At 50.7% G+C, this 26,779-nt stretch overlaps 1 protein-coding gene across 10 annotated transcripts in view; it reads left to right on the top strand.

Moving 5' to 3' along the window:
- The window catches only part of TSPOAP1 (TSPO associated protein 1), a 115,575-nt gene that overhangs the window by 50,422 nt on the left and 38,374 nt on the right, over window positions 1-26,779 (top strand). For all 10 annotated transcript variants that reach the window (XR_012648109.1, XR_012648108.1, XR_012648110.1 and 7 more), the window contains 7 exons: window positions 2,901-3,023; window positions 4,536-4,640; window positions 4,989-5,039; window positions 11,557-11,749; window positions 20,047-20,282; window positions 23,261-23,370; window positions 24,318-24,427. Coding sequence is in view for 6 of the 10 variants with exons in the window: in XM_075013669.1 (XP_074869770.1) it covers window positions 2,901-3,023; window positions 4,536-4,640; window positions 4,989-5,039; window positions 11,557-11,749; window positions 20,047-20,282; window positions 23,261-23,370; window positions 24,318-24,427 (928 nt within the window). In the remaining 4 variants the exon portion in view is untranslated. The remainder of the gene's footprint in view (window positions 1-2,900; window positions 3,024-4,535; window positions 4,641-4,988; window positions 5,040-11,556; window positions 11,750-20,046; window positions 20,283-23,260; window positions 23,371-24,317; window positions 24,428-26,779) is intronic.

Below are 26,779 nucleotides of genomic sequence, written 5' to 3'. Positions count from 1 at the left end.
TGGCCTCTCCTTGCTTTGCCCCTCCACCCCCTCTGCTCCTCCATATCCCCCTAGCAGAGTGCATCCTGCTCCTGGCACTGTGTGGTGACTAAGCCCTGGTCAGATCATTCAGCTCAACAACAACCTGGCTGGCAGCTCCTTCCTTTCCACATTGCCTCTGGCTGAGCTGGCCACCATGGAAAGCCCAGGGGCACTGGCTGCCCCTCAGCTAAGCTCTGCAGTGGTGGGGAGGAAGCCATTTCCAGCCAGATAGTGGAGAACGTGAATAAGGAAAAGTTACATACTTGTTTCTGTAACACCAGAACTGGGGGCCACCAATGAAATTACCAGGTAGCAGGTTTAAAACAAACACAAGGAAGTTTTTCTTTATGCAATGCACAGTCAGCTGTGGAACTCCTTTCCAGAGGATGTCACGAAGACCAGGACTGTAACAGGGTTCAAAAGAAAGTTAGATAAATTCAGGGAGTATAGGTCCACCATTGGTACTGGCCAGGATAGGTAGGAACGGGGTCCCTGGCCTGTGTTTGTCCGAGGCTGGCATGGATGACAGGAGAGGGATCGCTTTGGTGATTACCTCTTCCGTTCATTCCCTCTGGGGTGCCTGGCATTGGCCGCTGTTGGAAGACAGGACCTGGGCTAGATGGACCTTTGGTCTGACCCAGAGCGGCCATTTTTAAGTTCTTATGATGAAGGGCCTTCCCCGGTCTGGTGGAGTGCACTCTGTGGAGGTTACGGTGGATGAAAGTGGCCATTAACTTTTCTCTATAGCCAAGGGAGGTCAGCGTTGTCCCCTTTGGGGTAGAGTCAGCTGACGGCAGGGTGTTCCCAAGCAAGCAGGGGAGAGGCCCAGGTGCAGTTCAGAGCTGCCTTCACCTAATGCGAACCTTGAGACAGGACAGGAGGCAGCAACTCTGGCCATCACCAGCTCCCCCATCTGCAGCCACGGTGGGCGGGGTGGGGGGTCACAACAGCAGAGCAGCTGGTTTTGCTGCCTCCTGTTGCGTATAGAGTGGGGTGATCATGGTGCCAAGTTTGCAGAGTAGCTCTTAGGGTGGTGTGCGCTGTCTGGCATTACCCCAGGCAAATAACTGCATGGTCGCCAGCAAATGGGAAAGTCAAAATCTTATCGGTTGCAGGCATTAATGTAGCCGTAAGTGCGACCCTGCCAAATCCATGGTTCACAATGGGGAGTGCCATGCCCACAGGGTCTTGAAATAGGTCAGTTCGACACTTTCAGATGTTCACCTTTGAAATTTCAGGGTGTTGTAACCGTGGGGCCCTGACCCAAAAGGGATTCGGGTGGGAGGTTTCCAGAGCTGTCTGGGGGGCGCAGGGTTGCCACACTCCAGTGCTACCATCGGAGCCCAGCTCTGAGCTGGGGCATTTCTTGCAACTACTGGAGGCTTCCAGAGGAGCAGGCAGGTCCATCTCTCCAGTGCTGCTGGGAGGGGCCCAGCGGGGTCTTGTCAGGGCCAGCCATGGGTCCTGGTCACTGGGCCCTGGTCACTCTGAAAAGTGGGTGCCCCAGGCCAGCCAGGCCCGGGGGTGGAAGCCCGGAGCCCCAGCAGGTGCTGCGGAGCTTAAAGCTCTGTGCACAGGTGCCCTGAGTCCTCACTGGATCCTGGAGGGGACAAGCCTGGAGCTCAGGCAGGAGCTGCAGCAGGTAGCAGCCCCCAATCCAGGCCCCCAAGCCCGGGCAGGAGCTGGGGGGCTGGAGCCCTAGGGGAGCACACCTTGGGCTGTGGCAGGAGACGAGTGGTGGGGGCAGGAATCCCTGGGGCTGACAGGAGCTGAGGGAGGGGGGATTGAGGTACTGGGGTGGAGTCCTGTGTCCCAGATTGAGCCTGGCCATTCCCAGCCCCAGACAGAGCTGTGGACGCATGGGCAGCAGCAGCCCAGAGCCTGAGCAGTAGCTATGGAGGGAGACCGGGGTGGGAAGGGCAGTGACAGTCCCAGAGTTCAGTTGTCATGAGTATGGGCAGGAGCCACGGCGTGGGGGCGGGGGGGCAACCCTGAGCTGGACAGGAGCTGTGGGGACTGGCTGCCTCAGCCCCAGCTGGACCCCTGGTGCCCCCCAGCCCTGGCAAGAGTTGCGGTGGGGTTGGGGGACAGCTGCCTGGAGCAGCTACGGTAACCCTCAGCCCTGGTGCCCTGAGCCTGGGGAGAAGCTATCCAGGCAGCAGCTCTCAGCCCAGGCACCCTGCAGCTGCCCTGCTTGAAGTAGTGTGGGTATCTGCAGACCCCCGTCCTGCCAGGGATGTTGCTCGTGAAAGTCACGGACAGGCCACAGCTTCCGTTCACTTTTCTTTTTTTGCCTGTGGCCCGTCCTGACTTGAACGGAACGTGTCCCCGACCAAACCGTAGCCTTGCTCAGAGTCAGAGCTCAGTCACATTAGAGCGAAAGATAACCCATCAGCTCCTTACATAGCAAACAGGGTGCTGGGAGAACACACCACCTGTAGTAGGTTACAGGGCCCTTCAGCCAGTGGCATGAAGCTCTGTGTTTAGTCCTGGTGGCAGAGCCTGGCTCCCCGCTGTCTCTGTAGCATAAATCGTGCCCGGCTAACCCCACCTAGGGATGGGTGATGACTTCTGGGGCAAATCTAGACAGTGTGAATAACCATTAGTCGTATGCAAGGTAAAAATTCATGACCAGTCTCCTGATGTTCTGTTTGACCACAGTGGGAGGGGAGCTTTGTTCCCTTGACTGCAGGTGGTTTAGAAGGAGCCTCAAGGGTCCCATGGTTGCCAATGGGAGAGTAAGAGACATTTGTCAGTGTTGATGCCAGTGGAAGGTGAATCTAAGATGTGGATCAATCCGTGAAAAACGAAGGGCCTCCGTTGTTTGTACAAAGCGTGCCTGAGGCCATCTGTGCTAATAACTCATCCTCTCGCCACAGGTTGAATCTGCAAATGCTGACCTCAAGTTGCAGGTTGTTTTCCTTACTAAGGAACGGGACTCTGCCATCCAGAAGAGCCAAGAACTCCAAACCACGCTGGAGAATCTAGAGCAGGTGCTGAAGGTTGGTTGGATCCAGAGCTTTTGAAAACGTTGTTGAAACACAAGACGATTGGATTGATCAGGAAAGGACCCGGCGTTCCCCTACTCGTACAGCGTGGGGTCTGTTTGCAAGAGGGATCTGCTAATCTAATGCTGTTTTGAGGGGGCCTCTTAGAACAGGGGTGGGGAACCTTTTTGGGGTCGGGGGTCACCGACCTGTAGACAAATCAGTTGGGGGCACACAAGTGAGAAGGAGAAAAAACCCCAACCTCAGAGATGTGGTCCCTGTCTCTTGGGCTCTGGGGTCTCGGCAGGAAGGATGATGCAGGAGGGTTTGGGGTGGGGGGTCTGCGGGGAGGGTGCATGGTGGGGGGGGTGGGGGTGGGGGTGGGGGTCTGGGTAGAAGGAGGAGCAGGAACAGTCGAGGGGCACAGGGTCTAGGTGACAGGGGTATATTTTCCTGCTCACCCCTGGAGGCCCATGGCTCTGCTTCCAGGCATTGCCATTTGCTGCTCTGAGCAGCCAGAATTCTGGCCAGTTGCAGCAGCAGTAGGCCTCCGAGCCCGCTGCGGAGGCACCTGCTGCTCCCCATCCCTTCTCCCAGAAGTGGGAGCAACAGTGAGCAGCCGGGCAGCCCGAAGCCCAGAGCTGCTTCCTGCTCTCCCCACCCCTGGAGCCAGACCGTGGCTCACCTGATCCAGCCCCTGAGGCTTGGGGTGCCAGACCCTCCACCCCGCTGCAGGCCGGGTGCCATGGATGGGAGCCCCGAGCTCGGTGTCTGGATCCAGGCAAGCTGCGGTCTGGGTGCAGGCTATGGGACAGAGGTTCCCCACCTCTGTCCTGGAGCAATGTCCAAGGTCCCCAGCTGCAGCCAGAGGAGAGACCAAGGCACGTGTTTTCTTGGCTGTGGGTGGTATGGGAGAGCAGTGGTCAGAGATTTCTGACATGCCGTGTCTGTGTCCTTGATTGCCACAGACAGTGCCAGGCTGGGAGCCACTGGGGAAGGCAGCAGGCTGGGCAGGAGGCTGTTGATCACCTGCAGTGTGTCTGTGGGATTTCTTTGGGTCACCTGTGCATGGTTTTGCTTTCCCGACTGAGGGAGTTTCTCAGTCTGGCTCCTCTGGCTTCGACAAGAAGGTTTTCCTTTCTGGTGCCTCCTTAGCATAGGCTGGCTGCTGGGTACCCACTGGGGAGTGGCCAGAGGGCTGGGCGTGGGATGGCCCTGCCTGCTCGGCATACTTGGCCTCTGCCCCGTCCACGCTGTCTGCATCTGAGGGGAGCTGGCGGCGTAAAGCTGTCTGGAGCTGCTGAGACCCTCCCTCTATTGCTGATGTGTCTTGCTGAGCACTTTGGCAGGCCGAGAACCTGCCCAGTGTGCCTGGGGCTGCACCCCTGGAAAGTAACCTCCCTCTGTGAAAGCCACCTGGTCTGTTAACTGCCATCAGGAAGAGGTGGAGGGTGCGGTCCCCCGAAGCATTCTGAGGGGTGGTTCTTTGGCCAGGCCTCCCCAAATTGCATGTGACTTCCTCTCCAGCGCATGAGTGACACGGCTGAGCGACGGCGGCAGCTGGAGGCTGACCATGAGGAGGCGCTGCTCGCGCTGCAGGAGAGGCAAGCGGAAGTCAGGTGGCTGCGGCAGGTATGCAGCGAATGCGAGGCAATGAGATAATGGACCCCTTAACTCCCTCAGTCCTCCCTGGAAAGAGATGGGGCTCCTGCATTGTCTCCTTGGCGTTATGTGTGAGTTTTCCAGATACCCTAATCCAGGGCAGTGTGTTTGTGCCTGGGGCAGCTCAGCTGCCTGGGCGCTGCAAGGGGCTGTTCTCATCCATGGCACCTCTAATGTGCAAAGGCTCTTTGTCCATAGAGCAAGGAAATCTCTAGTTCTGTGGTTCTGGTCAGGCTTTTCAATCTGTCTTGCTGCCTGGTGGAAGTGGCTTTCTAGGGGTGCTTGATCAGTAACTCCTGGTCTCTTGTTTGACTTCAGGCCCAAGCAGAGGCAAAAAGGGAACACGAAGGAGCATTGCAGCTTCTAGAGGTAAGATGGAAAGGAAAAATCACGCCAGTGCCTGTAAATGTGATCACCAATAATTTTAGTGTCTCCTTGCTCTGTGGGCCACGTCCCTGGCGCACAATGTCCCCTACCAACTCATGTCTCACTGCTCTGTGGCTCACCCTTCTCTGTCAGTCAGGCGAGAAGCTCTTAAAGCCAGGGCAGGCTGTAAGTGGCCCACAGGCTGGGTGCAGAATGCCAGGTTAGCCCCTGTGGGCCACCGGACACTTTATTTACCTTCACATCCACAGGTATGGCTGTTTGTAGCTCCCTTTGGCCACAGATCGCCATTCCCGGCCAATGGGAGCTGCTGGAAGCATCATGGACTGGGACACGGCTGGGAGAAGAGTACAGCTGTGCACAGAAAGTCCACAAAGGTCTCAGAGAGCCTTGGGACCACCTTCTGGTGTTAAGTGCTGTAGGAACCAACTCTAGCACTTGCTCCTCTTTACCTGCTGCTCACAAACAGGGAGAAATTGGTAAGGGAAGTAGATGAGGGTGGCAACCTGGACAGCAGTGGCAGTGAGATGACCAAGTTCAGGATCCTGGCCAAAGGAAGAAGGAGAGCAGCAGAGTGCAGACTTGAGAAAAGCAGACTTTGACTCCCTCAGGGAACTGATGGGTACAATCCCCTGGGAGGATAATATGAAAGGGGAAGGAGTCCAGGAGAGCAGGTTGTATTTTAAAGAAGCCTTATTGAGGGTGCAGGAACAAACCATCCCAAAGCGCAGAAAGAATACCAAATATACCAGGTGACCAGCTTGGCTTACCAGAGAAATCTGGAGTGAGCTTAAACAGAAAAACGAAGCTTATGAGAAGTGGAAGCTTGGACAGGTGTGTGAAAACATCGCTCAAGCATGCCAGGGTGTAACCAGGAAAGCCAAAGTGCAATTGGAGTTGCAGCTAGCAAGGGATGTGAAGAAGTGTTTCTACTGGAATGTTAGCAACAAGAAGGTGGTCAGGGAAAGTGTGGGTCCTGGGTCCCGTACTGAATGGGGAAGGCAATCTAGTGACTCATGCTACAGAAAAAGCTGAAGTACCCAATGTTTTTTTTGCCATAGTCTTTACAGCAAAAGTCAGTGCCCAGAGCACTGCATGGTATGGGGACATGGCGAGCAACCCTGAGTAGTCAATGAACCGGTGAAGAACTATTTAGAAAAACTGGACATGCACAGGTCCATGGGCCTGGCTCTAATGCGTCTGAGGAACCTGAGAATTGGCTGATGTGATTGACTCGGAAAGGGGAAGGAGGAGGATCTACAGACCAGTCAGCCTTACCTCAGTCCCTCAGAAAATCATGGAGCAGGTCCTCAACGAATCCATTTGGAAAACTTTGGATTAGATGAAGGTGATCAGGAACTTTCAACGTGGATTCACCAAGGGCAAGTCATGCTTGACCATCCTGGTTGCCTGCTGTGATGAGATAATTGGCTCTCTGGTTATGGAGAAAAGGGTTATTTTTGGTACAGTCTCCCAGATCATTCTTTACGACAAGAATGAATGGACTATAGAGTGGATAGAAAGCTGTCTAGCTCATCGGGCTCAGCTGCTAGTGATCGATGGCTCGATGTCTAGTTGGCAGCTGCTATCAAGCAGAGCACCCCAGGGATCAGTCTGGGGACCAGTTTTGTTCCACATCTTCATTAATGACCTGAATAAGGGGATGGATTGCACCCTCAGGAAACTTGCAAACGACGCTAAAGTGCAGGAAGAGATAGATACGCTGAAAGGTAGAATAGGGTCCGGGGCCACCTAGACAAATTAGAGGACTGGGACAAAGGAAATCAGAACTTAGGATAGAAGAAACCTGAGCACTGCTACAGGCTGGGCACCGACTGTCTTAAGCTGCAGTTCAGCAGAAAACGACTTGGGCACTGAAGTGGATGAACAGCTGTATATGAGTCAACAGTGAGCCCTTGTAGCCAGGCAGGCTAACAGGATTAATAGGAGCATTGCCAGCAGATGAAGGAAAGTGATTATTCCCTTCTATTTGGCCCTGGTGAGGGAGCATCTGGCATATTGTGTCTGGTTTTGGGCCCCCTACTGCAGAAAGAATGTGGATGAAATGGAGAGAGTCAAACCCTGGGCCACAAAAATGGTTGGAGGCTGGGATGCATGACTTATGAGCAGAGACTGAGGGAACGGCTTATTTAGTCTTCAGAAGAGAAGAATGAAGGGGGATTTAATAGCAGCCTTCAACTACCTGAAGAGGATGGAGCCAGGTTGTTCTTAGTGGTGGCAGGTGATGGAAGAAGGAGAAGTGGTTTCCAGTTGCAGTGTGGGAGATCTAGGCTGGATAATAGGTAAAGCTGTTTCACTAGGAGGGTGGTGATGTGCCGGGATGGTTTACCTAGGGAGGTGGTGGAATCTCCATCAATAGGGGTTTTTTAAGCCCAGGCTTGATGTCCCCCAGCTGGGAAGATTAGTTGGAGTAGATGCCCCCTGATATCTCGTCCAATCCTAATCTTCTGTGATTCTAAAGGATGACCATAGTTTTGATTGCAAGCATGAGGTGGTCTCTAAGATAACTGGAGCCCAAAACTGTTAGAGGCATGATGACCAATGGAACAATTCTTTGAACTGCAGGTGATGCTGTTTGGGAACCCAGTGCAGTGAGCAGGGGTGAGCTTTGGTGGTCAGAAGTGAGCGGCTACATTCTCCATCAGTTGTAATTTTCTCAATGGTAGAGCTTCCAAGCCCATGTAAGCTGCTTGCCTATGGTGCAGTTGGAGGGCAGTGAAGTTGTGCACCATCGAGGCCAGCCCTTCCTCTCCTGTGGTGGAATGCACTCAGAGGTGGCTGAATGGTCTTGTGACCTCTGCTCTGTGTGAGCTGGTGTCAGTGAGCAGACCGTAAGGAGCTGTGAAGTCAGCCGAGCTGTATGGCCCTGTGTCCTTGATTGGTGGAGACTCTGCCATGGCTGTACCCTACACAGAGGTCTCCTCTGCCCACCAGCAGCTTTAACCAAGGGTTTCTCATCTCTTCATGGGGGCATCTAGGTTAGCTTGGAAGTAATGGCCCTGTTGTCCACTACAAAGGGTAAATGGCCAGAACCATGTCTCAGCTGCATCTGTTGACATTTGACCTTGTAACATCTCACCAGTTCAGCAGGCTGCTGCATTCTGGTGTTGATAGATCATTGTGGAGGGGTAAAGATGTAGGTTCCCATCATGACCCTTTCAGGCATGTTTCTCCAGGAAGCACTCAGACCATTTCACTTCTTTCCATGGCCCCATTGTGGGGATTATTAGCATCTGCTAATGAAAGTTTAGTTCCATCAGGACAAGATCTTCAGCTAGTATTTGTTCTTTGAGTCAGTTCATGACATGTGCTCCACCATAGATGTGATAGATTGGAGATTGCTCATAACGGTGTTTTTTGGCCTGCACATGCGTGTTAGACAGTCTTGTGTCTCAAACTGTTTTTATATAGCCTTGTGCAGGAGACATTACTTCAGTTCCTTTGTGACTACATTGTCCTGAGATGGAGTCCTGGCAGTTGTTTCATGGAGATTCCCTCAACTTTATCTTCTTTACTTTTTAATAGTTGGAGTATTAGTGTTAGTTTCAATAGTGATTTGTAGTAACACAGCTTCTTTTTTGAGACTTTTCCTTTTCCTTCGTATTATATTTAGATACATACTAGTTGGGTAGTAGCAGCTCTTTATGGGGAAGTTGTACCTGATTCTCCTGGCTTCATATATGAGTCTCGTCGAACGGAGATCTTGGTCAGTCATTGGCATTTCCACTGCTTCTGTTGCCTTAGGGACTTGCACATTGCCCAGAAATGCAACTGTTGTCTGGCACTGGAACCAAGAGCCAGAAAAAAACCCAGTGATACAGCTTGTCTCCTCATGATGGAGAACTCTTTAAGCCTGGCTTCTGACCTAGTCCAAGGGATCCCCCACTGTACGCTGTTCTCAGAGCGAGTCTTCTGACTCCATGACTCCCATGTCTCCAGGACCTCTAAAAGATGCTCCTCTCGTTAGCCCTCAAAGGAACATGTCCCTGGCTCAGCTGAGGTTGTTGGTTCTTCAGCTACCCCAATGCCACTCGTTTGTCAGTTGGGCAGCCACGAAGTTGCTGGCTCCTCAGGTACCTAGGTCTCGGATAGGCCAAAAGATGACAAAGCTTGGAAAGATCATTGGTATGGTTAAGCACTCACCAGCAACAAGTGAAGCTCTGGCACAGGAGATCAGCTAGTACAGGGAGACGTCGGTCACTCGTGTGGCTGGGAGCAATGGGTTTGAGATTTTCATGACTAAAAAGAATTTTGTGATGGGGACCGTGGAGAGTGCAGGTGTTTCTGCGGCAGCAGCCACCTCATTTATACGTTCAATCTGGGGCATTTTTTTTCTGCATAGTGCCGGTGGAGGAGCGTCTCAGAGGAACTCCACACTTATTGTGTGCTGACTGAGGGAGGACTGTTCCCCAAACTGCTGCGCTCTGCAGTGCCTGGATTTCTGGCGAACGGACATGCTGACATGTGGTTTCCAACCTCTGTTTGCTCTTTTCCGTGCTGACAGGCTACCTGGAATTACATGCCGGTGCTGAATTCACTCAGCAGGCCATTCTCCACCTGCTGCTGCTTACCTGACCGGTGTGAGGGGTGTGCTAGAGACAGATTCCTGTGCTAGCGTGCTGTCGTCTGTAAAAAGGAGAGCAAAAATCATTACTACGTTACTAACGAAATAGTAATTCATTAAATAAAATCCTGCCGTTGCTTGGGCAGAGCAGAGCTCTTAGCTGTTGAACCTTGCCTTTCTCAGGAAAAACCCAGCACAGTGGGAGAGTTGTTTTTTTCAATTTGGGGGATTTTTTTTTTCAGATTTTGGGAGATTTTCTATTTTTTCAGCTTCTCTGGCTTGGTCTACACTGCAGGGTTAGGCTGACATAAGGCCGCTTATAGCTGGGCCCCATGGATGAAACTGCCCTACTACACCTATGTCATAATTCCACCTCCGCAAGAGGCACAGGGCTTACCCCTGCATAGTTAGGATGGTGCAGAGTCTGTAAGTAGTTTTTGTTTGTTCGTTAGAAGTGGGGCAATGTGGGGTGTTAAAGGACAGGGGGTTTTTGGTCTCGGGAAGCTGCGAGAGCTTCGGAGCATTGAGGGGCTTGTGTCGGGAGTGGCAGGTGGCCACATTGGAGATGGGTTGTTTGGAAGCCCCAGCTGGGGCAAGAGCCCAGCAGCAAGGAAAGCCGCAGCCCGCTAGTCCCTTGGGAATGTGTCCCAGGGCTCGGTGCTGGGGTGGGGGGGGGAAGCTCTGAGCTAAAGGGGGGGGCACTCTGGGGTCAGAAACCTGAGCTGTGTAGTTGACCCTCAAGTGACCCCCGTAGCTTCCCCCTGCATCTCCCTGGGGACAATCATCTCTGTTGCTCTCCTATTTCTGCTGCAAGCCCTGGGCCCTGTGTCAAACCACTGTCTGACAGCCGTGGGGCATGGGCGGTTTCTTGCATTGCTGGGGGCCTTTGCTGCTCACTGGAGTCTCACTTGTGGAGGAGCTTGGGCCAGGAGGGGAACATGAGGTTCCCAGTGGTCAGAGCCGCCCCAGCCAGAGGACGAGATGGGGCAGTCGCCCCAGGCCCCTGGCTTTTGGGGCCCTGCGGTGGCTGTCCCAGCCGTCCTATGGATGGGAGGGGGGAGGAGTAGCTGGGGAAGGGGGTGGGCATTGGGGCGGGTGGCAGCAGCAGCTGCATGGGGTCACCTGCCCTTGGCCTCCCCCTTCCCCCCACACTTACCGCGCGGCACCAGCCTCAGCCTGTTCTGCTCCAACATGCCCCTGCCCAGACCCCTGAGCCCTGCTTCTTTGTGGGTGGCTGCTGGGAGCAGAGGTCTCCCAGCCGCCCTCAGCAGTGTGGGGTTCAGCGGGCCGGGACAGCGTGGCAGAGCGCTGTGTGGGGAGTGTGGTGGGGGCCGGGGCGAGGTGACCTCCTGCTGCCACTGCCCCCCCAGGTAATCCCTGGCCAGGCTGACTGGGGAGGGGCCAGGGTCAGAGTGTGGGCAGAGTGGGCAAGGAGTGGGCCTGCGGCGTGTGGGGGAGGAGGGGTTGCCCGGGCCACGGGGGGGTTCTGGTGGGGAAGCAGCTGGAGCTGTCCCAGGGAGCTAGCTCCGCGAGGCCAAGAGGGGTCCTGTTGGGAGTTACAACTGGTGTGAAAAGTTTTCCTACCTGCCCAGGCTCCAGCCTGGGCTTGGTTACTTCGAGCCCATCCCACGTGCTCGCCTGTGCGGGAGCAAGCAGGGGAAATTGCAGGGCCAAGCCACTTTCCAGGGATGTTTCCACTTGGGTTTACAGTGGCACCAACCCTGAACTGGCCTGTTTGGACTGGGGTTTTCTAAGGGCCTACGAGCAGGGGGCCGCCACTGCTGCTGCTCCTCTCTGGGCTCCCTGAAAAGCCCAGCTCCATCACAGGCCAGGGCGTGGCATACCTGGCTGCTCATCACAACCTTGCCCCGGCTCAGGCCCGTGCTTGTACCTCACTTTGCTTTGCTTCCCCGCCAGGCCCGGGTGAGAGACCTGGAGGATGAGTGCCGCAGCCACGTCGAGCGGCTCAGCTGCCTCTCTCAGGAACTCCAACGCTTCCAGCTACTGACGGGACAGACTGGCCCTCCGACCTCAGCTTTGGTGACTTCTGAGCTCCCGCCCGGGCCCTGCCGTTCCATCCCTCAGTCCCAGGGTTGCCAATGGGAGAAGGGTAACTGCTGCCAGAAGCTGATGGCTGCTTTGACAGTTAATGCATTGTCTATTGGCTTCCCTGAGTGTCCAAAGAACTAGTTAGGATGAAGAATAGGATAATTCTCTCTGCTTTTTGCTTCCTTTTAAAAGCCCACTGGCCTATGTCTAAGATAGGTTGAGAGCTACAGATACTTAGCACTTTGGTTGTCAGAGATGCTTCAGACTAAGGAAGTCTTAAATCCCTAACTCCAAATGGTTAAATGTTTGCTTGAAATAATTTCCCAGATAATTAGATCTGTACCCAGCAGTAAATGATGGTAGTTAGGGAGAAGGCAGGGTGCAATAATGGACAAGGGATTATGTCACCCTAGAAATGCAAATTTCAGCATAGCCTTAGCTCTTGAGTCAGTAATGATGCCTCCCTAATATTTGCGTTTAAAGGTAAGGTAGCACGCCAGAGGATTGAAGGGGGCCTTTGGGCCTTTGGTAAGGATTGTCGGTACAAGCCCTGAGCAAAAGCCATCCAGGTTAATTGAAACAACATACCAAGGGATGAGGTGGACCCTCCGTCCCTTGGCACTTTAAATGGCACTTGGGAGTGCTTCTAAAGATATGCTGTAGTTCTTCTGGGTGGTGCTGTCTGGCGGGAGTCATGCAGGAAATCAAATTCAATTATCTGAATGGTCTTTTCTGCCCTTGAAACTCTATGAATTAGGCAGTCACTGTGCATGCTGTGGATTCCTTCTGTGTGGGATGAAACTCACCTTTGTAGAGAAGGCCTTTACAGGGTGTGTGGGCCTTGTACATCACACTTAGGACTCCATAAGTCAGAGCTAGGTAAAAATACCTGTGGGAAATCTGAACAGATTGAAAAAGGCTTTCCTTTGAGTCACATGAAAAATGACCGTTCCCAAAGTAGGTACGGGAGTGAATTGAAAAGGCAGAGAACACGTTGAGTCAGGTCTAACAAAGGCTTTGTTCACTCTGATGTGAAAGCTGTTGTTTCAGATTCACCATTCCCCGAGAGAGAGAGAAAGGAGGTGATGCTTCCCCCCTTCAGGTCTTAGTTTAGAATTAAGTCTGAAACATTTCAGTTTTTTGGTGGGGCGGAAACTGTTTAGCAAACTCTGCACAAGACACACATGGCTTAGGGTTGCCTGAAGCGGCACTTTTCTGTGAATAAACTTTTCTAGGAAAAAAAAAGTGCCCAGCTTTACATAGAATAGGTCTTTGTACGTAGGGGCAATTCACTCCGACCTGCTGAGTTCCATGCAAACCAGCAGAAAACAATAGCTGTGTCCTGGTGTTTGTTTGCATGACTGGTACAAAGGCCGCTGGCTTGGCTCCCTGAATCCAGGCTGTTTGTGGGGCTGACAGACAAACCTACTCCTTGTACTTGAAGACTCTGAAAACAGTTATCTGGAGTCACCGAGAGACAGGGAACGTGGGGCCTCCCCGCCCCGCACTATCTGCTCCTGGGGGAATTCTGTGCCATTACGTGCGTGCACAATTAATGAGCTGCACATATTTTTAGTTTGTTTTATGCCAGACAAAGGCTTCTGCTCAAAAGTTGCCGCAAGTCTACCTTTTGTCCACCAGGGAGGGCTGTGGCAATAGAGCACGGCAGCTGTTCCCAGGCAGCTAGGGAAGAGAGCCTGCAGCGGCTGCCTGGGGCTGGGCGTGTGGGGCTCAAGAGGGCTGGTAGGGAGGGCAGACTGGGGAAGGAGCTGAATGGGGGTGCAGATGGAAGGCCACACGGGGAAGGAGGTGCAGGGCCGCATAAGGACAGGGTGGCTGAGCGGAGGCACAGTAGACACACAGGAACGGTGGGAAGAGATGCAGGGAGCTGAGGGGTTGGAGCGGTGGGTGTCTGTGTAGGGGCGGAGAGATGTGCCTGAGTGAACAGAGGTCAGCCAGGGTGTGCATGGGGGGAGCTCTTTAACAGTCCCTCCCTCCCCACCAAACTGATTCCATACTTGTTCCACCCATACCCAACAACCTTGCACGCTCATACCCAGGCTCTTTCCAGCAATTACTTCCCTCCCTTTCAGCATCTCCATTACCTCTGACTCTCTTCAGCCTTGCACTGCTTCTGGAGGGTGCGGGAAATATGGCTCTCTGTTGCGGTTTAAATGAATTATCACCCAGCAGTCTGTATTAATATGCCTAGTAAGGAATCTGTTTGTCAGAAACATTTTCGGAACCTTTATTATTGTCTGTTTTGTTACAGACATATTTACTGACAGGTATTTTGAAATAAATGACGAAAAATCATTGAAACTGGTGTGATTGTGTTGTGTTATTTTTAGGGTTGTCGAATAACAGTAGTTAACTCATGCGATTGACTGAAAAAATTAATCACAATTAAAATTAATCATGATTAATCACACTGTTTAGTAATAGAATTTCAATTGGAATTTATTACACATTTTGGATGTTTTTCTACATTTTCAAATATGTTGATTTCAGTTGCAGCACAGCCTATAAAGTATATAGTGCTCACTTTATATTATTACTTTTAGTACAAATATTTGCCCTGCAAAATGATAACAGAAATAGTATTTTGAATTCACCTCATACAAGCACCATAATGCAATCTCTCTATTTTGAAATGGAGATTTTTTGTTACATAACTGCACTCAAAAACAAAACAACTTTAGAGTCTACAAGTCCACTCAGTCCTATTGTTTGTTTAGCCAGTCGCTAACACAAACATATTTGTTTACATTTGCAGACAATAATGCTGCCTGCTTCCTGTTTACAATATCGCCTGAAAGGGAGACCAGGTGTTGGCATGACACTTGTGCAGCCATCATTGCAAGGTGTTTATGTGTCAGAGATGCAAAACATTCATATTTCCCTTCTTGCCATTCCAGAGGACATATTTCCATGCAGTTGTGGCTTGTTTAAAAAATAATGCATTATTTAAATTTTGTGGGAGAATTGTATGTCTCCTGCTCTGGTTTACCTATATTCTACTGTATATTTCACATTTTAATGGTATCGGATGATGACATGTTTATTTTAAGAACACTTCCATGGCAGAGATGACAAAACGCAAAGAAGGTACCGAAGAGAGAGTTCTACAGATTGCTACTGCGCTCGACCCAAGGTTTAAGAATCCAAAATCAGAGAGGGATGAGGTGTGGTGCATGTTTTGTTTTGGAAGTCTTAAAAGAGCAACACTCTGATGTGGAAACTACTGAACTCAAACCACCAAAAAATAAAATCAACCCTCTGCTGGTGACATCTGACTCAGATCACGAAAGTGAACATGTATTAGAGAGGTCAGTCTGTATCTTTGAGAACAATGAGAAGTCCTGTGGCACCTTATAGACTAACAGATATTTTGGAGCATGAGCTTTCATGCATCTGATGAAGCAGGTCTTTGCCCACGAAAGCTTATGTTCCAAAATATCTGTTAGTCTATAAGGTGCCACAGGACTTCTTGTTGTTCTCGAAAGTGAGCATGGTCTCAGTCCGCATCACTTAGGACCATTAGCGAGCATAACCTGTCATCAGCATTGACAGATTTCGTCTAAAACAGTGGTTGAAGTATGAAAGGACACATGAATCTATAAAGCACCTGGCACATTAATATCTTTCTATACCAAAGACAATAGTGCCATGCAAAGTGCTGCTCTTATTTTCAGGTGATATTGTCAGCAAGAAGCAGGAAGCATTATCCCCTCCAAATGTAAACAAACTTGTCTGTCTTAGTGACTGGCTGAACAAGAAGTAGTACAGAGTGGACTTATAGGCGGTAAGGGTTTGTACTGTTGTTTCTGAGTGCAGCAATTTTTAGTATATAATTCTACATTTGTAAATTCAACTTTCCTGATAAACCTGATTGCACTACAGGACTTATATGAAATAAATTGAACCATATTATTTCTTTTGTTACAACACATAATTTTGTAATCAAAACTAAATATAAAGTGAGCCCTGTACTCCGTTCTGTGTTGTAATTGGCCAATATATTTGAAAATGTAAAAGCCCTTCAAAATATTTAAATAAATGGTATTCTGTTTTTGTTCAACAGTATGCTTAATGCACAATTAATTGAGATTAATATTTAAATCACCCGACAGCCCTAGTTATTTTGACAAATAAAAGATGCAGAGAATTGCAGAATTTGAAAAATATTGTGCACTGAATTTTTAATTTTTTGTTGTAAAATTTTGTACGTTTTTGGCACAGAATTCTCCCAGGAGTGTGTTCCAGGGTCACTCTGTGAAGTGGGATGGCAAAGACCTCAAAGTTGAGAAACGCCAACTAACGAGTTGCCAAAACCCTTAGCTCCCCTCCAGGACAGATTTGTTGTTATACAGTTAATAGCATGGTCATGTCCATTTCCTCATAAGCTTTTCTATAAAATGTTAAATCTGATCAGCATTTTCCAAATTTGGCATTTCAATGAATACATAATAGATTACAAACATTTTCGTAAAAATCACCACTTCCAGCTCTTTGGAAAAGTTTGAAGTTCAGAATTTTTTAAGGGACTGATTTCTTCACGAGAACTTTCCCAAATATTTTCTATTTGTCAACCTGACTAAGTAGATGTGTTTGTGTAGCTGTGCTGTACGTGGATTTGTGTAGGCCAGAGAGTTCCTAGAGCAGTGATCCTACTTATTTGCTGTTGTGGGTGGCATATGCAGCTTCGCAGGTCTAGCTGGCAGACAGTATCAAACAGAGCACCTCAGGTATCACTCCTGGGGCTGGTTTTGTTCAAAATCTTTATTAATGACCTGGATGAGGGGATGGATTGCACCCTCAGCAAATATGTGGATGACGCTAAGCTAAGGGGAGAGGTAGACATGCTGGAGAGAAGGGATAGGGTCCAGAGTGACCTAGGTAAATTGGAGGATTGGGCCAAGAGAAATCTGATGAGGCTCAACAATGAGAAGTGCAGAGTCCCGAACATAGGATATAAGAATCCTAAACATTGTTACAGATTGGGGACCAACTGGCTAGGTAGCAGTTGTGCAGAAAAGGACCTGGGCATTACAGGAGACAAGATGCTGGATATGACTCAATAGTGTGCTATTGTTGTCAAGAACGCTAATGGCAGATTGGAGTGCATGAGTAGGAACATTGCCAGGAGATTGAAGGAAGTGATTATTCCCTCTCTTTGGCACTGGTGAGGCCACATCGGGAGTATTGCATCTAGTTTTGGGCCCTCCACTAGAGTTAGGATGTGGGCAAATGGGACAGAGTTCAGTGGAGAGCAATAAAAATGATTAGGGAATTGGGCACATGACTTTTGAGGAAAGACTGAGGGATGTAGGCTTATTTAGTGTACAGAAGAGAAGAGTGAGGGGAAGGGAGATTTGATAGCAGCCTTCAACTACCAAAGGGGGGTTCCCAAGAGGATGGAGAGAGGCTGTTTTCAGTGGTGACAGATGACAGAACAAGGAGCAATGGTCTCAAGTTGCAATGGAGGGGATATCTAAGCTGTATCTTAGGAGAAGTCATTTCACTCACAGAGTGCTGAAGCTCTGGAATGAGTTACCTAGGGAGGTGGTGGAATCTCCCTCCCTAGAGGTTTTTAAGGCTTGGCTTGACAAAGCCCTGACTGGGATGATTTAGGTGGGGTTGGCCTTCCGTTGAGCAGGGGTTCTATTCGATGACCTCCTGAGGTCTCTCTAGGCTCTGGTGCTTGTAAGAGGGCTGCCTTTGCACCATAGATATATTATCTCTATGACCCTGAGGCCATACATGAGCTGCAGCAGTGTGCTGATTGGGCTGCAGGTGGCCCACGAGTCATGGGCTGAGAGCCACTGCCCCAGGGAGACATGGTGGGTGAGGCTATATCTTTTTTGGGCCACTTTCTGCTGGAGAGGTACAAGAGAGAGCTGGAAGAATCCCAAGCATTGTTATAGGCTGAGGACCGACTGGCTCAGCAGCAGTACAGTGGAAAGAGACCTAGAGGTTATGGTGGATGAAAGGCTGGATGTGAGTAAACAGTGTGTCCTTGTAGCCAAGAAGGCTAACGGCATATTGGGGTGCATTAGGAGGAGCATTTTGAGCAGCTCTAGAGAAGTGGTTGTTCCCCTCTATTCGGCACTGGTGAGGCCACATCTGGAGTATTGTGTCCAGTTTAGGGTCCCCCAGTATAGAAAGGATGTGGATGTGCTGGAGCAGGTTCAGCAGAGGGCAACAAAAATGATTAAGGGACAGGAGCACGTGGCCTATGAGGAGAGGCTGAGGGATTTGGGCTTGTTTAGCTTACAGAAGAGAAGACTGAGGGGTGATTTAATAGCAGCCTTCAACTTCCTGAAGGGGAGCTCTAAAGAGGAGGGTGAGAAACTGTTCTCAGTGGTGTCAGATGGCAGAACAAGGAGCAATGGTCTGAAGTTACAGAAGGAGAGGAGTAGTTTGGATATTAGGAAAAACTATTTCCCCAGGACGGAGGTGAAGCACTGGAATGTGTTGCCTAGAGAGCTGGTGGAATCTCCATCCCTCGATGTTTTTAAGTCCCAGCTTGACAAGGTCCTGGCTGGGATGACTTGGTTGGGGTTGATCCTGCTTGAAGCAGGGGGCTGGACTAGATGACCTCCTGAGGTCCCTATGATTCTATGATCACACTATTATTATTGTTATTATTGTTATTATTATTACTATTATTAAGCTTGCCGTGTACACAGACCCCTTCCTCAGTCACAGGACTGAACAGATAGTTCACTTAAGCACATGTTCTAAGGAGCCGTTCCAGGTGCAGTGGCCTGTTAAGGTCTCTGTAGTCATAGGACTAAAAGAAGGTTTGTGTGTTACAGGTTGTTGTAATCAGCCATAGAGTCCCTCAGAGTCTTTTCTGTATATGATAAACACTCGGTAAGCTACGCTCAGGGCCTGTCTGCACTAGGTTGGCTACACCTGTCCCAGTGCAGCTGTGTGGCTGTAGCCTGCCTGGGGAAGAGGCTGTGTGCTGACGGGACTAAGCTCTCCCATCAGCATAACGAATCCAGCTCCATGAGCTGTGGTAGCTTTCTCCATGGGAGAGGCTTCCACTGCCACAGCACTGGCCACACCAGTGCTCAAGTGCGTGTAACCGCCTCCCTCGGGGTGCAACTGTGTCCTGCACCCACCAGGGACGTGAACTATACAACAGTGAGGTACAGCATAGCTGGAGCCTTACACAACGCGCTGGGTTAAGGGTAGCAACCAAGACAGTACAAAATTGCTGGGGCCCAAGTTCTTAGCTATGTTAACGTGGTGTTAGCAGTCAGGTTCCCTGAGCTGCCCATTGCAAGGCTGTGCTGCTGATTGCAAAGAGCATGGGGCATGTGCATGGCTGGTAGATGCTTGACTGAGAGCCCACTCGAGTAAAGGGGAAGCTCTGCACTGACACGAGTGAGCTTTGGATGAGTCCATTTGCAACTAGGGCACAGATGTCGGGATGGGTCCTGAACTCCCAGAGAGAGACAAGAGCCTTGTGGCAAAGAAAATAATGTGTTTATACCACAGGGAAAAACACTTCAAGTTGCTGCAGTTCACAAGGCCCTGGAAGCTGCAGAAAACAGCTGACTGCCCCCTGACTAGTGACTGATTGGTGGCCTGCTGTGTGATTTTCCTGCATTCGGTTGTGACCAGCGTAGTGATACATTGCAAGTGCATTCAGCTTTAGCAATCGCTGGCTCAAATGGTTGCCTGACCGTCTTCATTATTAGCGGCTGTGCCGTGCTGTCAGGCGTAGGAGAAGCCCTGTGCAGATTCCGCCCCTCAGCCCAGCTCCTTGGTACCTCTGGGGTGTGCAAACGAGTGAGGATGTGGTTGTGACTGGCAAGCCAAATCTGCCCCTAGAAGGGCAGCAGGGGGAGCCATCAGCTGGTGGGAAGCCAGGAGAGCTCACTCCTGGTCCAGGTGCTCCCAAGCCTGGTACAGCCTAGTCACTTGAGGTCGGGGTGCATCGGTGCTTCCTTGGTTCTCGGCCGGTGCATGGTCCCTAGGGGCGATGTATATTGATTCACACTGGGGCCGACAGCCCTCCAGGTTCAGCAAGCCCTGCCGAGCTGCCTAGCGGCGCCCTGCCTCCTGTGCTGACTGGGCCTCAGTGAAGGAGAGGATTGGGCCCCCACCAGCATGCAGGGCCGAGTATGTCATGCCAGGAGCTTGACCCTCCCCCTTTATGTTAGTCCCCTCAGAACGTCAGCGTAACTGCTCCAGGGGCGAGCTGAGGAGGATCGAACACGAAGCCTCGGGGCGGTTCCCCACCATACAGCGTGCCTGCCCCACGAGCCCCGGGCTGCTCGCAGCAGCTCTCATTCTGCTCCGCCGGCTGCTTCGCGTAACAAGTGCCATGTTCGGTTTCAGGTCCAGATACTGCCCCGGCACCTCCGGCTCTTCAGCACACGCAGGTCTGCGATGAAGGGAGCGAGGGGCTGGACTCGGCCCCCCAGATCCCCGACCCCAGCTCTAGTGGCTCCAGAACTCCAGGCTCAGGTGTTGCCGCAACGTCTCAGAAGCAAGTCAGGGGATTGGAGTCGCAGTCGAGCTCTTCCCAATCGGAGTCCATGCCGGACAGTCCCAAGCCCTGTCCCACTCCAGAGGTCAGTGCTGGTTCCGGTGTCCCTTGTCATTGGCCAGGTGGGTCCAAGAGCACGGTGGGATCAGTGCATTTACGAGCTCTGCTTCCCTCCCCTGGCTGCTGCCTTTTAAAGCTCTGTCGGGGGACTGGAGAGCCCTGGAGGAAAGCAGTGGACAGCTACAGAAAACAGTTGCAGGGATTTGCTCTCTCCTCCTGGGGCAGTGAGCCACGGTGGCCACGTGTACAGTGCACTGGAGCCCGAGAGGAATGCAGACGCCCAAGAAAAGCCCTGGGAAATTTACAGCCAGGGTCCTGAGTTTTTTCAATGTGTGTTGAGTCCTGCACAATCTGTGCTGTGACCCCCCCAGTCCCAGGCTGCTGCACAATAGCTGAGTGCTGCCGTGTGTTGCAGGGGCTTAGCAGTGTGAAGGTGTATGGCCAGGCCTTGCTGTCCTTGGCACAGAGCAGTGCAGTGGGGCCCGAGCTGGTACTGTTAGACTTATTAGCAGCGGTTGGGGCAGGAAGGCACAGTGAGCTGGCAGATGAGTAAACAGGCTGGATATGAGTAAACAGGGTGCCCTTGTAGCCAAGAAGGCTAACGGCATACTGGGGTGCATTAGGAGGAGCATTTCGAGCAGATCTAGAGAAGTAGTTATTCCTCTTTATTCGGCACTGGTGAGGCCACATCTGGAATATTGTATCCGGTTTTGGGCCCCCCCAGTATAAAAAGGATGTGGATTTGCTGGAGCAGGTTCAGCGAAGGGCAACAAAAATGATTAAGGGGCTGGAGCACAAGACCTATGAGGAGAGGCTGAGGGATTTGGGCTTGTTTAGTTTACAGAAGAGAAGACTTAGAGGTGATTTAATAGCAGCCTTCAACTTCCTGAAGGGGAGCTCTGAAAAGGAGGGTGAGAAACTGTTCTCAGTGGTGTCAGATGGCAGAACAAGGAGTAATGGTCAGAAGTTGAAGAGGGAGAGGTGTAGGTTAGATATTAGGAAAAACTATGTCACCAGGAGGGAGGTGAAGCATTGGAATGTGTTACCTAGAGAGGTGGTGGATTCTCCATCCCTTGAGATTTTTAAGTCCCGGCTGGACAAGGTTCTGGCTGGGATGACTTAGTGGGGGTTCATCCTGCTTGAAGCAGGGGGCTGGACTAGATGACCTCCTGAGGTCCCTTCCAGCCCTGTGAGTCTGTGATTCTATGAGGTCAGGTTCTGTTGACTTGGCTTTCTCCCGCTCAGCTCTCAGAGGTATCAGGGATCTGAGGGTCTGATTCCAGCTCCTCACTCCCTTTATCAGCCTCTCCCTCTCCCCAGCAGATCTGCTGTGTGCAGTCCTGTGGGGCTCAGCCTATCCCCTCCCTTATTTAATGTTTATCTAATGCATCAGATCACTAGGGGAGCTCATGAAAATCAAGGTCTGATAAATCAGCTTCTTGCTCACTCTTCCTCTTAGGACATTGAATTTCATGAGCCCGCTTCCCATTAGGTGAACAAATATCCTTATCCCCATTACACTGCCAGGGTCACTGAGTCACAGACAGATCAGTTGATGGCCCCAAAGTCATAGCTAGGGCTGGAACTCAGATCCCGGAGCATGGACAGTATGACAGTTTCAGGGTGACTGCACCTGAACCTCCTGCTCTATGGTCTCTGGAGGGCATCTGCTTAAGGCTTCTGGCTCCTCTCTTGGGAGGAGACTGTTTCTCTCCCAGTTACTGGAGTTTTAAAGATGCCCAGCTCCCTGCCTTACTTCATGACATCTCCAGCCAGCCAGCCAATCTGCCAGCTGGTGCAGGGGCATTGCCTTCTTTCCCAGGGTGGCAGGTACACATTAACACACCATGTCTCTGTGGGTGCTTGCTGCAGGTGTACCTGCATCCCTGCACCTCTAATAGCATTCATTGCTTAAGGTGGCACAATTTGCGGATAAAGTTTTTATCACCGGAAAAAATTCTTTTAAAACTGTTGTCTTGCTTTCATCTGTCTTTGTCATTGCATAAATAAAGCCTAGGCATTATTTTTCTCGTGGCTGTCCATAAGTACTATTTTGTGAAAATTTTAGTGGCATTCTACAGACCTTGCAGTGCACTGCCAATAATTTATGTATTTATGGCATTTAAAGGTCTTCTGCCTCCGTTTGCAAAGCTCCTCCTCCTGCTTCTGCTTCTTTAATTCCACTCTTTGGAGTTCCTTCTTCACCCGGTCCCAGTCACTCCCAAATGTTCTGGGAAGTCCATAGGGTCCACCCTTAGATTTAACACACTGCTCCAGTGTGCTTCTGACTTAGTCACATTTAAAACTGCAAGCCTGCCGATGGGATTTCCCTTAATGCTAGGTTGTGCCCCTCACACAAAGGGGACTTTGTGCCACCCGCTCCAGATGGGTGGATCCAAGTCACAGCACTGCTCTAGATGGGGGCTCCCTGAGACCTTTTCCACTCGGCTCCCCAGTTTGACCCCAGTCTCATTACTCCAGCCTGTATCTAGCATATTGAGTGGATCAGACTCCAGCAGCTGGGGTGGGTATTGGCTGTGAGCATACTCGACCTCTGCCTGACATTTGCTCTTTTTGTGGCGTGAGACCTTGATGCACATCTGCCTCGCTTTAGCCAGGTTGCAGCCGCTTTACTGACACTTGCAGGACCTTCCCCTTGGGGTCTGGCAGCTCTTTCCCCTGTTCGTCCCGATCTATGCACACCCCATCCAAGCTGCAAGGTCTCCTTATCAGCCTCCTCCTAGCACTGCTGAAGGTGGCTCCCCACCATCTCAGGAGAACTCCTAGGTGTATTTTTATCTCCTGTGTGTCTGTTGCCGGTTCTACCTTCCCAGGGCCGTCCCACAGTCCCGTTTGCAGCTCCTGGGTGTAGGGTAGTTTTGGTGTAACCAGACTCTACACGCCAGGGATTGCTGTTGCCATACTGCTGCTGTGCTCTTTCTGCCAGTGTCCCTCTAGGCAAAGCTGAGTCTCTCTCTCTCCTTATTTCTGTGTCTTTCTTAGGGTGACACTGCAAGTGAAATGGAAGAACTGGATGTTGATAGCATCTCTTTAATTCCAGAGCCAGACAGTCAAGGCCCTGCGAAACTCCAGGTCTTCCTAGCTCGTTACAGGTACTGAACTACACACAAGGGCTGTTGTGCAGATGAGAGGCAGAATGGAGTGTCGTTTGGCTACAGGGTTGGTTGGTGGAGCAGGTTACCCCATAATCATTCACCCTCAGGCTTTTTATCCTTTCTGAGAGCATCTAATGTCGTCCCCCGTGGAAGACGGGACACTGGAGTAGATGGAGCATGCATGTGATTCGGGTGTGGGAAAACCCACGGTTCGAAGGATCCATACAGATATAATGGCTGCATGTGCCAAACAGTAGCAAATGCCCCGTTTGTGCAAACAGCAGGGCTGGTTGAAACTTTGTCCTTGAAACTGGCTTTTTTATGAAAGTTGGGGGTTCGGTTATGTGTGTTTTTCTGCGAACATGCCTTCTTTCTGGAGACACTGTCATGTTTTCATGAAAAAACCATAAACCTTAAAAGTGGAAAAGCTGGCTGCTGCAAAACTCAAACTTCCAGTTTTTGACCAAAAACATTTTGGTTTTGGCTGAAAAGTTTTGTTTTCATTTCTTTCAGCAAAAATGAAAAATTTCCCTGAGAATAAACCCACATTTTCTTGTCAGCTCTATTAAGGATTGTGAAACATTAATGCTGATATCCAAGGCAGTGAGAGGCAAACATATGTACTTATTTACTGTTTGTTAGATGCAAATACGGTTTTAAAGGCACAAAACACTCTTAGCTGCAAATGGCCTTGGACAATTACTTGCTCACCAGGAATGGATCCAATGTGTACCAAGAGATTTGAGCCCGAAGTAGGACTCAAAAACATTTGAGCCCAGGGACCCAAAAAGTTTGGGTCCCAGGAGCACAGCTGTGCTTTGATCTTTATCAGAAGCATCTACTTGCCTAGGCAGGAAACCAAGCACAGTGGACAAGTGAGTTGATCTAGTGTGACCAGTGGAAGTTGCTGTACCAAGTACATTTTATTGCTGTATCTGCTTCAGCTACAACCCATTTGATGGTCCTAATGAGAACCCGGAGGCAGAGCTCCCACTGACCGCTGGAGAGTATATTTATGTCTATGGGGACATGGACGAGGATGGCTTCTTTGAAGGTGGGTGTAACAGAATGAGACATGGCTGAGAAATGTAACAACTTGGCATCAAGAAAGAACAGAGAGAAACTTAATGATGTGACAGCTAGAAGGAAAGAAAAGATCATAAGGCCCAAGTGGGAAGGAGCCTAAGAAACACAGTTCTCGACACTTAATGAAAAATGCATTTACTTACACCATGGTTGAATTATGTCCTGAGAGCGAAAATCTGGCCCCACTGAAGTTAATTGGAATTTTGCTATTAGCTTTATTGGAGCCTGGACTTCACCCATAGTATTTTACCTGACCTTTGGCTCCTTAGCTGTAGGCATCACACTATCCTCTCAAAGCATTAACAGTTGCTAATGTCATGACATAACCGCCGGTGTCAAGGGTTTAAACGTTGTCTTTGTAGTTCATAGCACCTGACAAACTGCTTACAGCCCTGGTGTCTGGCACAACACAGCCCTTCTCCCTGTGATGTGTGGTGTTCCCTGTGCACTCAGGAATGGAGCTGAGCAAGTACTAGAGGTTTCAGTTCAGGGAAATGCCTCCAACCAAAGCTGATTTGATCTGAACCAAAACATTTGCAAGTTTTTAATGAATTGCAAGGTCAGAATATTGTTGTGAATGCCCACGATGTTTTGAGTCAACTGGAAATTATTTTTCATGTTTTTGGTCGATTTCAAGTCAACCAGAACATTTTCCCTTGACTGGAAACAAAATTTATTTCAAGTTGTTTATTTCAGCTTGACCAGTTGTAAGTGTTCTTTATCCATATTTATGTGTTTTTCATCAGGCTTCGGAGAGCTCCCTCTTTTAGATCATAGAAAGAGTGATGCGAACACTGATGAGAATGGCTCCCACTAGACCTTTCCATGGCAGTATGGTGGTGTTTACCTTTGCCCTTTATCAGGGGCCCTTCAGACAGATTGATATCCTTACTGTCTTCACGCAAGCCAATTGGAATGAATTTTTCAATGAAGCCATTCTGTTAGCGCTTTTTTGAGTGCTAGTGCATGTCCCTTCCAGTTCAAGTGTGTACACGCTGTGTGCCCCATTGCTGGGAAATTTTTCCTCCTGTGGTATCGTCAAGTCAGTTCTTGTGCCTCCTGATACAGTAGGTAGGTACTTATTGCCTTGGCAGCCCTTCACTTCCTTCTTGCCATCTTTGACAGTTGCTGGGACATTGTTTGTCTCTTGTGCCTGTGAGTACACTAAGTTAGCACACGGTCCAGCAGCCTGGTAGAGTTAGAAGTGCTCCCTGCCCTGCGAAGCTAGCCCAGCTTATGATGCTGGGTGTACCTCAGTCTCAGGATTTCAGTTTGCAGCACGCCACAAACCTGTGCCATCGAGTGACCTGCAGAATACTTGTCTAAAGTGCCTGGCAGAGGGTCAGATGCAAGACTGATGCCAGGTCTGTAAGAACTTTAAGCTGAGGCCAAGAAAGGAGATGGACAATAGGCTTAGATTACTCCTCATGGAGGTGACACTTTGGCCCTCCGTGGAGCCAATGCAGCACTGACACTAAGCACCAGCTGAGTATGGGTCAGAATAGCCCTGTCTCCTTGAGTGAGGTACAGACGGACTCCACATCCCCAGCGCCAATGAGACTGCTGCCCGGTACTGCCAGCGTGCAAGAAGTCAGCACCAAGTCTGGCCTTGCGCGCCAATCCCCATCGCCAGCGCTGAAGCGGAGGCACAGGCAGGTGGACCGTGGCTCTCTCTGACCCTGGAACATAAGGCCACAGACAGCGTGTGACCCAGGCTGGTGCACTCCAGCACGTGAATGGATCGTGCAGCGCCCCTGGCTCTGGCTCTGGGAAGAGCACGGCAGGACTCCCCACCCAGAGGGGATACAGCCCTGGCTCTACCATCGATGCCAGAGGCTTTAGAGCAGCACAGAGCCTCCTTGCTCTTCCACTGCCACCAGGTCACGGACGGCTGATGACGGCTCTGGCTCCAGCTCTGGGGGCTGGCTTGGCACAGGAGCAGGTGGCCGTACTGGGGGAAGCCAGCAATGGTGGCATGGCCCTGCCCTCCATTGCATGCTCCCTCGCTACACCCCAGCACCGCTCCCCGTCAGGGCAGCGGCACCATCGTTGCATCACTTCCCAGGCTTCAGGCAGGAGTGGGTCCTCAGGCACTGAATCAGAGGCTGATGTGCGCACCTCCCAGAGGAGCAGGTACCCAGCTGACACCTGGCAGCTCTGGCACAAGGAGTCCTACTGACAGCACGGCTGCCGACACGACAGCAAAGCCCAGTGCGGTGGCCAGTGGGGCACGCTGGATAGATCTGTCCGTTCCAAGTTCCGCTCCGGATGTTCTCGCTTGCTACCACCGGAGTTGAGAGCCCCTCCACCTTACCCATCT

Source organism: Carettochelys insculpta, chromosome 19, assembly GCF_033958435.1.
Source record: "Carettochelys insculpta isolate YL-2023 chromosome 19, ASM3395843v1, whole genome shotgun sequence".
NCBI lineage: Eukaryota > Metazoa > Chordata > Testudines > Carettochelyidae > Carettochelys > Carettochelys insculpta.
The sequence above is the reverse complement of the archived record's forward strand: the minus strand, read 5'-3'. Positions and strand labels throughout refer to the sequence as shown.